A 13,917-nucleotide genomic window follows, 5' to 3' on the forward strand; every position below is an offset into this window, starting at 1 on the left:
ATCACATTGGCCAGGCTGGTCTCAACTCCTGATTTCAGGTTATCCACCCTCCTCGGACTCCCCATCATTCATTCTTTCAACAAATATTTATAGAGCCTACCAAATATCAGGAGAGCAGTGAGAACAGAACAGTGAAGACAACAAAGTCTCTACCCTCAAGAAGACTGCTAGCTGGCTGGGAAACACCAGTAAAGATCAAGTACCATTGTGATATATGCTACACGAATGCACATAAGGGGCATCTTCCCATTACGGTTGAATGGGGCTTTACGAGGGGAGAAGAATCAGATAAGGAATTGGAGGGTAATGGGAGCAACAAGAATGTTCCAGGTATGCTGGGCACGGTGGCTTGCACCTGTAATCTCAGCACTTTGGAAGGCCAAGGTGGGCCGATCACCTGGGGTCAGGAGTTCGAGACCAGCCTGACCAACATGGAGAAACCTCACCTCTACTAAAAACACAAAAATTAGCTGGCCTGTAATCCCAGCTACTCGGGAGGCTGAGGCAGGAGAATCGCTTGAAACTGGGAGGCAGAAGTTGGGGTGAGCCGAGATTGCACCACTGCACTCCAGCCTGAGCAATAAGAGCAAAACTGTCTGGAAAAAAAAAAAAAAAAGGGAAGAATGTTCCAGGTACAGGAACAGCAAAAGCGAAGGTTAGCAAATAAAGGGGATCCACTGCATTTTGAAAATCTAAAAGTAATTCGGTATGGCTAAAACTTTAAATAAAGGGGAAAGAACTAAGAAATTAAGTTGGGAGAAGTGAACACGGCCGGTTCTTATGAAGACCCTTAATTGTCATGCTGTGGAGTTGGGACCTCACCTCAATTAAAATAAGAAGCCTTAAGCAAAGAAATGACATGACACCTCAAAAAGACCACTTTGGCTACTAGGAGGAGAATGGGTTTAAGGGTGGACAAAACAGAAGAGAAGTTGAAGAAACAGCAGAGAACCTATCTAGTGGAACACAGTGCCTGGAGAAGCACAAAGACATGTGGTTCAGAAGTACTGGGGACATGGGTAGAAAGGAAAAAGTAATCAAATGTCAAGTCTGAGTGAAGGCACAAAGCACTGTCAGAACTAAAAAAGTTCCTGAACTGACTTTAATAAAACACGAGTTACAGTGACACACACTCCAACTCCTCTCTAAGGTATACCTATTTACGTTAGTTGTACCCGTTAGTGTAATTCAACTAAATTGACTATACCTGTTATCCCAGCTATTCGGGAGGCTGAGGCAGGAGCCTCAACTAAATTAAATGTTACATAAACCAGTAAATTTTAGACTAAAAAGGATGTGTGGTTGCTATGAGAATTATGTTGAATGCTTTGGAAAGATTCGATAAGGTAAGTCTCTTTTTAAAGTTACAAAATTAGATGTGATTAAGATGGCTATAGATGGGGAACAAATGTACAAATCTAGAAGGATTCTGTACTTGGAATGCTTCAGAGAGGATTTTATGTTCTTCACTTTAAAAAGACTAGAAAACACAGAAGCTGTATTATGAATGCCAAAGAAAAAAAGGATAAAATTCTGATTAAAAGAAAGACCGTGGCTCTACATAAAAATAAAAAAAAAATCAGTGAAGGATGTACATTTGTCTTAAAAATATTATGTATGTATCTTTTTAAATAATTCTCTTACGTGAGCCAACTTTTTCAATTAACCAATTACCAAATCCAATTACATCTGTTAAGGAGACTCCTACCATACAAGAGACAATCAGGAGTGGGGCATCTAGAAACGTGTAAGGCTATTTTAAGTTGTCACAATGACTGGTATTTAGTAGACAGGAGTTACGGGTGGATGGGTGCAATACCTGAGAAAGCCCCATACAGTGAACTGTCTTGCCTAAAATAACCACTGCATTCCCATCAGGTGGCACCAGGACACAGACTAAGAATAGAAAGGCTTTTTGATTTTGCAAAGGTGACAAAGGATGCAGATGTAAAGCACAATAAGTGGCAAAGGTGGCATGCCTCTCACCCCCAAATACATACACACTTCCTAGCACTCCTGCAGGCCTCTATGGAAGGAACCTAGGAAATGACTATACATCAAAAGATGACAGGACCTAGGCAGACTAGTAGGCAATGGTTTAGCTAGTTTCCTAGGGCCTCAAAAATCAATAAAAAACAGGAATTCCTTATATCATGCATATGATCAAAGGCTGGTCTACCATTCTTTATAACACACATGCTTTGATTTCTAAGGTCTCCTCTTAGGCGAGGGAAGTCTAGAATCTAATACAAAAAGGTATAAACATCACCTGAATATTTAAGAACCCAGCAAACAGCTACCTTTATATAGCCTATTAAACCCCTTTCTGGAATCATGGAATTAACAGACTATTAGATGCTCTCCCAGCTGATGACTTCACATGTTCCCTAACTCCTAAATTGTCTTATTATAATCAAATTCCTTGAAACATAAATACATTATCAAAACTTACATTTCAATAAAGATTGAACCAAAAGGTAAAATTCCACCCAGGCAAACAATAACTGCAGGCTCCATGAACCTGGAAAATATTAAAATTAATAGTAAACTTCTAGTATAATTTCCATATTATATAAACACTGATAACAGAAAGGAGATACTTGACACTTAAAAAATCATCTCTAAAGAATAGAAACAAACCAGTAAAATGAAAAGCCAAAACCCAAAGAGGCACAATACAAAAGTGGGTCTTCAAATTAGCTACAGGTTATAATCAATATTCTTTCTGCATTAAAGCCTGAGACAAGTATTTGGAGAACACAAATTACTGACACCAGTAGAACTCAAAAAAGTCTTGTAAGTGTTCCCTGGTTCTACTAGACTTTCATAACTTCCTAGAACTCTACAGGTATTTATTCACAAAAAGCCAAAGGGAAAGAAAGTAAGAGTCTACAGATTTCCATTTGAAATGATGCTTCCCAAATTGTGGCCTTGCTATTTCTTTGCTCACTCTCTCCTTGGTTCTATAATTCCTTTTCCTACAAATTATATACAATTAGGGTATTATGAGTTCTGATTTATAATGGCACCAAAGAAATAATAAAAAAATAAAATTCAAAAGTCATTCATTCATTCAATAGTTACTGACTGTAATTGGTTATTCCCCACCTGGATGCCTTCTCTCATCTCCTATTATTTCTCTCCTGAAAGCATTGGCTCAAATGTTCTCCCTTTAAAACCTTTGCTGAGTCTCCCAGGAAGTGGTGGGTCCTTCTCCCATTCTTCCACTGCCTCTTGAACATATCTTCACATAGTACTTACCACACTATGCTGTATCTGTCCAATTCCACATATGTGTGTACACGTGTGTATATGTATATATACAGACACACACATATAAAACATATATATACAAAAATATTTTTGTATATTTCCACACACATATATGTACACACATATAAATACAGATTATAAACCCTGGCAGGCAGAAGCTATTCATGTAGGTATTTCCAGTGCCTAGCACAATATCTGGCACAAAAAAGATCCTAAACTAATAACTATGAAATCAACAAACTAAAAAACTGAGAAAAAAATTTAAAAATTTGAAAGCTGAAAAAACAAACTTAAAAACCATTTAATCTAGTCTTCTTTATTTTACAGGAAGCCAAAGCTCACAGAAGTTAAAAGTGATCTGCCCAAGGTGACACAGTCAATGAGAGGCAAATCTAGTATTTAGATTTAGGTTCCCATGATTATAGCCTCCAAAATGGAGACACACATCAGCCTTCCTATACCTAAATACAAGACATCTCTGGTGAGGAAGCTCTCACCAGACCTCCTCTCCTTCACTAGCCCTAGTGACTTAGAGGAACTTTTGCGACTTCTGACTATGCTTTTCCTTTAAACTTACCCTTCCCAGTAAGGATACTGATAGGCCCTAACAGTCTAATACTGATTTACCAAAAAAAAAAAAAAAAAAAAAAAAATTACTTTAAAAATAGACTATGAAAGTTCTAACCAAAGTCTCTCAAAAGCACCAATCTAAGGAAATAAAAGAATATGGCCAATTCAAACTATAAATGCTGTTTTATTCATCCTCCATTTCTATAAATGTCTATATGCCTCCATGTCTAGAAAAGACAGAGCAAAATTAGAGATAGTAATAAAGCATGTTATATTTATAATCTGGTAAAATATCTAGGGACAGAGACTTTTCAACATATGTATATACACCTTATTCTGAAAATGTACAGTCTACTCTACAACTGTTCCTATAAATAGCAAATGTAATAAATGTACACTAAATTGTACAATATTACAAATGTACACTAAAATATCTGGAAAGATAGCAAATATTGCAGGTTGTGCAGGTGACAGCATCTGTCACAACTACTGATCTGACAGCCCTAATGCACTACACCAGGCGTCCCCAAACTGCGGCCCACGGGCCGAATGCGGCCCTCTGAGGCAATTTATCCGGCCCCCCACCGCACTTCAGGAAGGGGCACCTCTTTCATTGGTGGTCAGTGAGAGGAGCACAGTATGTGGCGGCACTCCAACGGTCTGAGGCACAGTGAACTGGCCCCCTGTGTAAAAAGTTTGGGGACGCCTGCACTATACTACAAAAGCAGCCACAGATAATATGTAAATGAATGGGCATGGCTGAGTTCCAACAAAACTTTATTGACAAAAACAGGCAGCAGGTCAGATTTGGCCTGAAAGTTCAGTAAAACTGCAGCTTTAGTTCACACCCAGTTCTACATACTAGGAAAGCATCTGACTTACGTGTAAATGGCATGAAATGGAATAAGGGTATAATTTATTATTACTCTTAACAATGTAGGTTAAAGGAAAAAGTAAAATGAACTTCTTAAAAGATTTGTCATTCTCATAAATACATGCCAATTCTAAAGTTACATGTACACAACAGCCTTAAGAACTTATACATGTGTGAACAATCGTGTAAGATTTAGCATTCTCTTTACCATTTTTTCTCCGGTATAGGACGAGGCACAGCATTGACACGACAAGGAAAGTTGGGCTGACCTGACAGATTTCGGCCAAGTATTGTACCAACAAGATTTAGAGGAAGAATAACAAAAAAACAGATGCAACAAACGGCCACCTGCAAATTAAATAAAAATGTGTGATTACTCAGAGAATAATAACATTAATAAAAACAAATAAAAGAGACAATTTAAACACAATTTGATCACAAAAAAAAGTTTAAGTTCAATATAGGCTAAAATTGTGCATGGTATACACTAATGAAAACAGAGAAAGGTGTGCTTTAAAATATTACAAACTAAATACAAGTTATCCATTTCAGTTTTCCACTTTTTCCTATTCTTCCATACTACATCTACTACAGTCCTTTTTTATCCTCTTTCACTCTTAGCTGTCATGCTTTTTTAACGTATCTATCCCTTGTCTTTCATTATTATAACCAACTTACCTATCTGGCTATGCTTTTTGAGCTCATAATATGTACTTTATATGAGCTTTATATGTGTTATTTCCTTATTTTATAGATTATGAAAAGGAGACTCAGAGAAGGCTAAGTAACTTCCCATTCACATAGCTAGTGGAAAGCCCGACCAAAATTTCAACTCAGATCTGCCAGCCTCAAAGCCCATGCTCTTTTCTATTCTACACTGCTTTGGAATCCTAACAGAAGCAGACTGCTACCTATGTGTCACTACTAAAATATTACAAATATTTTTCTGCCCATTAGTAGTGCAAAATCTAAAATTATAGAGAAGACCATACAGATATTCCAGAACCAAAGTGGCCAATTAGAAATATATTTATTTTTGTGGCTTTTTTTCTTTATAAAATCAGGTACACAAGAACATACACACAAGCTCTTTTCTGGCCAGCCATCTAATTAAGAGCACTTCACTCTGAACTTCTATAAAATGGAATAGAACTGAATCACCTCTAAGATCACTTTAAATTATACATTTTAGGTTCTAATAAATAGAAAGTAAAAGCGAGAGAAAAACTGAATGAAACATGTGAAGACACTGATTGAGAGAAATGAAGTATGGGATTGGAAATCCACAGTGATTGCACAAGAAGGAAAGATCTCTTCTGAAGCAATATTAGTAAAAATTCTTCATTAGATCCTTTTATGTGTGTATGTGTTTTTAAACAAGCCAAAGGGTACTGTCGTCTCCTTTTCAGAAAAAAACATAAATGTGTGAACATTATCAGAGCTCCATAATCCCATTTTAAACATCAGACTCGGGAACTCAATTTATCTGTTTCAGTTTAGGCCTAGGCCTATGAATAGTATGAATTTATGGTGTTTTTAAGAAAGTTTAAGTATTGTTATGATTATACATGTCATAAATATGTGGAGTGATAAATTCCATCTCAATTTTTGCTTTTACTTTCTTAATTACTACAAGACTCATAAACCTTAACACAAGGAGACCTATGTATTTTTTCCTTAGTTTACCAGAACCCTTAATTTCAAAAAAGAATTAAAGAGAAAAAGAAGAAAACATTCCTATGTGGAATACATGGTCTAGAACAGGCGCCCCCAAACTGCGGCCCTCTGAGGCCATTTATCCGGCCCCCCATCGCACTTCAGGAAGGGGCACCTCTTTCATTGGTGGTCAGTGAGAGGAGCACAGTATGTGGCGGCCCTCCAACGGTCTGAGGGACAGTGAACTGGCCCCCTGTGTAAAAAGTCTGGGGACACCTGGTCTAGAACAACGATCTTCAAACTGTTCCAAAGAACTCTCAGGCCCTACTGAAGACCTTCTGGGATTTCACAAGCATTTGATTTGAATATCCTTTTGAAAATAGTTTCTTTTTAAAATACTTTTAACTGTAATAAGATATATACAGATCAAAGGAGTTTTATACTAAATATCAGTACACTGGAGATATCATAGCTAGGTTAACTCATTTTCATTCAAATCTCAGAATAAAAGTTTCTTATCTCTGTGTATATACCGAACTGAATGAATTTTGTCACTGATTAGGAAAGTTTGTAATCCTGTATTGGTCTTTTATTCTATCTTTTTCTCCCCATCCCAATTAAGGCCTGCACATATTTGTTCACTAAAAATGGTACGAGCAAAAGTACTACTACAGCACAATGTGTGTGACAGGCAACTGAGTGGCAGCTGAAGTGAGGGCACATCTTGCCTCCTGTGCACATTACAGTCAATAAAGGAACCTATAGTCTCCAACAGACATTATCAACTGCTTAGAATTTGTCAGTATTTTCACTTTTCTTGTCTAATTTTTTAATGTATGATAAAAAATGTGAGCAGTTTGTTAGAAATAGTGATTAAGCTGTGAAACCAGTTCCCCACATCTTTATGTTCAAGTTCTGGATGAATTTACTGGAGAAATACTCCAAGATTGCAAGGCAAGCTGTTAAAAAAAAAATTTACATGAAACTAACTCATTTGGAAAGTAGGAATTTTTCTCAATACTGGTAACCAAATAAACTGGATGCTGAAGATATGACTGTTATTCATATCCCTTGATATCAGATTTGTATTCATCCCAACTATGGTCTTGCTAAGTTTACAGTGTTAAAATACTTAATTTACAAAATTTATTTATACTAATAAGATCATGCTTGTTATCTGTTTTCCATCTGGAAATCCTTCCACATTAAGGATTTATTTTAGAATGAAATTTAGCAGCTAAGAGGATCTAATATATTGGTGAAAACCCTGGAACTCAAACTAATATAGGGCTCTCCCCTATACTCCTAGTCACTGTTCAGAGGAGAGTGAAAGCAGGCAGTGGGGAGAATAAATGTTTACTTACTCCATGTTGAGGGCTTCCCTTATCTACAACAAGAGTAAGTTAGAAACAAGTATTGCCTATCGGTACTTAATACCCCAAAGATCTACATACTAATTAAATCTTCTCAAGCTCAGACATAAACCAAGAATGTGGCTATTACTTATTCTATCTTTGCTTCCAGACTGGCCTACAGACCAGTATCTCTCATAAACATAGATGTAAAAGCAAATTTTAGCAAATGTAATCCAACAATATATAAAACAAATAATAAATCATGACAAAGTAAAGCTCATCACAGGAATGTAAGACTGATTAAAATCAGAAAATTAATCAATGCTATTTACCATATTATCAAAATTAAAAAAGAAAAATCACAGATCATCTCGACATATGCAGAAAATGCTGTTCTAAAATCCCGTATCAATTCCCAAAAAAAAAAAAAAAACTTGCAGCAAACTACAACTAGAAGGGAACTTTAACAAGCTGGTGAAAGGCATCTACCAAAAAAATACAGCTAGTGTTTTAATTAATGGCATAAGATTAAATGCCTTCTTCCCAAGATTGAGAACAAAGAAAAGATGTCTGCTCTTCACACTTCTATTCAACATTATACTGGAGGTTTCAGCCAGTGCAATAAGACAAGAAAAAAAAAAGACATACAGATCAAAAAGAGAAGTGAAACTGTCTTTGTTTAAATAATTTGATAATCTATTTTTTAAAAAAATAACACCATGTACCCACAAAGATTAAAAATAATAAAAACATTTTAATCTCTATAAAAAACTAAAGAAAAGCAACTAGAACTAATGAGTGAATTTAGCAGGGTTGTAGGATACAAAGCCAATATCCCAAAATAGTTTTTCTACATATAGTCAACACTCAAAAAAAGGGCGTAAACTGCGTGAGTCCACTTACAAGTGGATTTTCTTCTGCCTCTGCCACCTGAGACAGCAAGACTGACCCCTACCTCTTCTTTCTTAGCCTACTCAATGTGAAGACGATGAAGATGAAGATCTTTATTATGATCCACTTTTACTTAAAGAATAGCAAATACATTTTTCTCTTCCTTATGATTTTCTCTTTTTCTTTTTAAGAGACAGGGTCTCGCTATGTTGCCCAGGCTGAAATGCAGTGGCTATTAACAGGCATGATCATAGAGCACAACAGCCTCAAACTCCTGGGCTTAATGATCCTCTGTCTCAGCCTCCTAAATAGCTGGAATTATAGGCAAATACCATACACCCAGTTGGCCTTACGATTTTCTTAATTACATTTTCTTTTCCCTAGCTTATTTTAAGAATCAGTATATAATAAATACAACATATAAAATGCGTTCATCAGTGAGGCTTCCAGTCAACAGTCAGCTTATTAGTAGTTAAGGTTTGGGGGAGGGTCAAAGGTTACATGCAGATTTTCGACTGCATAGATGGGGGTGGAAGTCAGCACCCCAAACTTCACATAGTTCAAGAGTCAACTGTACTGTCATGTGCCACATAACAAATTTTTTTCTTGTCAGTGATGGACCACATATCTAACATTGGTCCCCTAAGATTATAAGACTGTATTTGTACTGTACCTTTTCTATGTTTAGATACACAAATACTTACCACTGTGTTACAACTGCCTACAGTGTTCAATACAATAATATGCTGTACAGGTTTGTAGCCTTGTAAGATTAGGCTATAACATATAGCCTAGGTGTGTAGGAGGTTATACCATCTAGGTTTGTGTAAGTATACTCTAGGATGTACACACAATGAAAAAACTGCCTAACAACTCATTTTGCAGAACATATCCCTGGCATTATGTGATGCATGACTGTACTAGCAATAAACAATCAGAGTTTGAAATTTTAAAATGGCCAGGCGTGGCGACTCACACCTATAATCCCAGCAGTTTGGGAGGCCAAGGCAGGCAGATCACATAATTCAAGACTAGCCTGGCCAACATGGTAAAACCCTGCCTCTGCAAAAATACAAAAATTAGCTGCTTATTGGCACACACATGTAACCCTGGCTACTGGGGAGGCTGAGACAGGAGAATTGCTTGAACCTGAGAGGTGGAGGTTGTAGTGAGCCGAGATTGCACCACTGCACTTCAGCCTGGCAAAAGAGTGAGACTCTGTCTCAAAAAAATAAAATAAAAAATATTATTTACAAACAGAGTAATATGAAATACTTGAGAATAAATTCAACAAGATGGCAAACCTGAACACTAAAATCTATGAAATGTTGTGAGAAAAATTAAAGCCATCTAAATAAGTTGAGCAATATACTGTTGTTCATTAATCAGAAGACTCAATAATGTTAAAATGTCAGTTCTTCCCAAATTGAGCTATAGATTCAATGTAATCACAACCAAAATCCCAGAAGACTTTTTATAGAAACTGACAAGCTGACTCCAAACTTTACACGGAAATGCAAAGAATATTTAAAAAAAACAAAACAACTTTGAAAAAGAAGAACTGATTTCAGGACTTACAAAACTATAGCAATCAAGACGGTGTGGTATTGGCATAAAAACAAGACAAACTGAAACGAAATGAGAAAATCCAGCAACAAAAATCCACACATACATGGTAAATTAGTTACCAGTGCAAGACGTGCCTGGCAAACATGGTGAAACTCTGTTTCTACTAAAAACACAAAAATTAGCCAGGCATGATGGTGCTTGCCTGTAGTCCTAGCTACTAGGGAGGCTGAGGCAGGAGGATTACTTGAACCCCATGGGCAGAGGTTGCAGTGAGCCAAGATCACATCACTGCACTCCAGCCTGGGCAACAGAGCAAGACCCTGTCTCGAAAATAAAAAATAAATTAAAATAAAAAAACAACATCAATAAATCTCAAAATAATTTTTATGAGAGAAACAAAAAACAATATATACTGTATCAGCTACCATTTAAAGGAAATTCGGCAATGCAAATTAAGCTGTAAGAGAGAGCAGGCTGGTGGTAACCCAAGAATGGGGGAGACAAAAAAGAAAAGAAAGGATGAATTACAAAGGTATACAACAAAACTTCTAGATGTGGCAAACATTTTTATCTTGAGTGCAGTATGGTTTCCCGTGTGTGTGTGTGTGTGTGTGTGTGTGTGTGTGTGTGTGTGTGTGTGTGAATTCATCAAATTGTACACTTTAAGTTTATGCAACTTATCATGTTAATTTTATCTCAGTACATCTGTAAAAACACACAAACAGAAAAGGGCAAAAAACATACCCACTGCTCTCAGAATTAAGCTAGGATTCCTTCTGACAGAAAGGAAGGAAAGAAAAATGGCCAGGAAAAAAAAAAAAAAGAAGAAAAACCCATCACCACCACCACTAGCACAACAACAAAGAAAACTAACTATGGGAGAGTCTTAGTTTTCTGTTCTGTAAAACAGGAATAACCATACCACTAGCTCTGCCTATCTCTTTGGGTTCTTCTGAAAACCAGACAAGATAATGGGTGTGAAAATGCTTTGTAAACTACGAAGTGCTACACAAATATATTATTATTGATCCTTATTATAATTCATCTTCTTAGATCTGGCATATCATTTCAGTTAGGTGAATCTTTTTAGATGCTGTTTTCATTATTTCATATTACTAGTTTCTTCCCTAGCCTCACATCCCTTTTCAATTTAATCAGCAGACCACCATGTCTCCAAGTTATTAACAATCTTTTGAATAGGTCAGAGTCAGGAATACAGGAATATCTGTCACATTCTACTAAAGGGTAGGATGTACATACTACAGGTAATAATTCAATGCTCTTATATGGTAGAATCCACTTTCTTCCTTTTCCTTCTGGAAGAGTAAATTTGCCTGTCCAGTTTTACAACACCTCTGCTCTCACACAGTTACTCAAACATTACTTAATATGATCTCTCAACATCTCTAAAAGATCATTTATAGGAGCAAAAACTTTTTTTTTTTCAGCTAAGGCAGCTGGATACTCCTGTACAATCAACTGCCTTGGCTTTGCTTCCCTCTTAGACCAGGGAATCTTTCCTCTTACTTTTCTTGTTTGAAGATTATATTTGATTTGATGAAAAATAAAGAGAAAGAATGGGATGGGGCCATTCTTTTTTTTTTTTTAACTCTGTTATATTCTTTTATAACATATATATAATAATTATTTTTTATATTTTATTTCAATGACTTTATTTTTATAACATGTTTATTTATTTTATAACATACATTTAATTATAACATTTATTTTATATTTTATTTTTATAACATATAATTATATATTTTTTTAACTCTGTTATATCACTGATCCCACAAGCCTTTGATCTCGCTGTGAAAATATCCTTATAAAATCCTTTTACTTGCTTTAGCATTAACAGCTCACCTTCGATGATGAAGTTTTTCTAACATTAGTTTTATAGATCTTTTTAAAAAAGAAAGATTAGTTCCCATGCCTCTGTGAGTTTTTAAACTCTGTAATTCAGTTCTTTGTCCCTTGGAATCCTATAACAACGACAAATTTTAGGATCTGAGATTTACAGCCCACGAAAGAAAGACTTCATGTCTAAAACTCTTTTCTAGAACATCTTGGCAAATCCTTCCTCATTCCCAAGGAACAGGACCACAACCTCTGGGTATAGCACCTAAATCATTCTTGGACAAATTCCCAAAAGAAAAAGTTTTTAACTTTCCAGAATCAATCTAATTTATTTTCTTTTTCTTTTGTTTTTTTGAGACAGAGTCTCACTCTGTCACCCAGGCTGGAGTGCAGTGGTGTGATCTCAGCTCACTGCACCTTAGCCTCCTGGGTTCATGTGATCAAGTGATTCTTCTGCCTCAGCCTCCCAAGTAGCTGGGATTACAGGCCTGTGCTACCATGCCCAGCTAATTTTTGTATTTTCAGTAGAGATGGAGTTTCACCATGTTGGTCAGGCTGGTCTCAAACTCCTGACCTCAAGTGATCTGCCTGCCTTCACCTCCCAGAGTACTAGGATTACAGGCATGAGCCACTGTACCTGGCCAGTTGTGGAAACTTTCATAAAACAGAATATTAGAGTGAAGATCACCCAGACAAGGGGCTCAATATCCAAGCGATCAAAGGAATAGGAAACAGAAAGAGATAAGGCTTGGGGAAGGGCACTTAGGAGGATCTGAAGACTCTGATCTTCAAATTAGGGTATTCAGTTAGCAGGAGTACCTGGCTTCTCAGACACGTGGCACCTATGGTCTGGGGGCCTTTCAGCTAACAGATCCATGCCCAGATGCCAGGAAGTAATCAGGTAAGCGCTACAGATTGGGTTTAAATCAGGACAGACTAATTAGCTTGAAAGATAAGCCCTGAGCATTAAAATTTTTTAAATCCCCAAGTGATTCTAAAGTGTGCCCAGCTTGAGAATCACTGAGTTTATGACAATATGTAACCATTTCCTTTATAATGTCAACAAGTCAAACAAATTTAAGTACTTAAAGTACTTAATGAACAGCTGGGTCAAATATTCACCTCAGTCCTTCAATTTCATGTTCTAAACAAGTTTTCATACTCTTAAATGGAGAAAAGGAGATGGTAAAGCACACATCTGATTAAAATGTGAGGCCAAGGGAATGCCCTTCCCTCAGTATTCCTTTATTAGAATGCAAATTAAGAACATAATATTTTAGGAGCCTGCCAAGTACCAACAGTTAGTCTTTTATTCACTAAAGGTGAATTTTATAAACCTTCTCTGGCTCAGCAGACTTTAAATATTCTATTTTAATAATTTGTAATTATTAAATTACCTAAAGGCAGCCAATCTGGGTGGCTCACGCCTGTAATCTCAGCACTTTGGGAGACCAAGGAAGGCGGATTACCTGAGGTCCAGAGTTCGAAACCAGCCTGGCCAAAATGGTGAAACCCCGTCTCTACTAAAAATGCAAAAATTAGCTGTGCATGGTGGTGGGTGCCTGTAATCCCAGCTACTTGGGAGGCTGAGGTAGGAAAATTGCTTAAACCCAAGAGACAGAGGTTGCAGTGAGCCAAGATTGTACCACTGCACTCCAGCCTGGGCAACAGAGCAAGGCTCTGCCTCAAAAAAAGGAAAAAAAAAAAAAGAAACTATTCATCTATCTAAAGGCAAATTACACTGAATATTAACATTTAAAACTACATTTTCAAAGTGATAAAATTTACAATTTTAGCAAGACAAAGCAAGTTTTAAATACCATTTTCACCAATATCAAGTTCAAAACTTGCTAAGAGAAATTTTAACAGAAT

General features: G+C 36.6%; 1 protein-coding gene across 1 annotated transcript in view; it reads right to left on the minus strand.

The window, feature by feature from the left end:
* The window catches only part of TM9SF3 (transmembrane 9 superfamily member 3), a 69,432-nt gene that overhangs the window by 11,139 nt on the left and 44,376 nt on the right, over positions 1-13,917 (minus strand). Inside the window, exons 10-11 of the mRNA XM_003922347.4 lie at positions 4,926-5,065; positions 2,453-2,521 (exon numbers count right to left, since the gene is read on the minus strand). Coding sequence (XP_003922396.2) covers positions 2,453-2,521; positions 4,926-5,065 — 209 coding nt within the window. The remainder of the gene's footprint in view (positions 1-2,452; positions 2,522-4,925; positions 5,066-13,917) is intronic.

Source organism: Saimiri boliviensis, chromosome 12 (assembly GCF_048565385.1).
Source record: "Saimiri boliviensis isolate mSaiBol1 chromosome 12, mSaiBol1.pri, whole genome shotgun sequence".
Lineage (NCBI taxonomy): Eukaryota > Metazoa > Chordata > Mammalia > Primates > Cebidae > Saimiri > Saimiri boliviensis.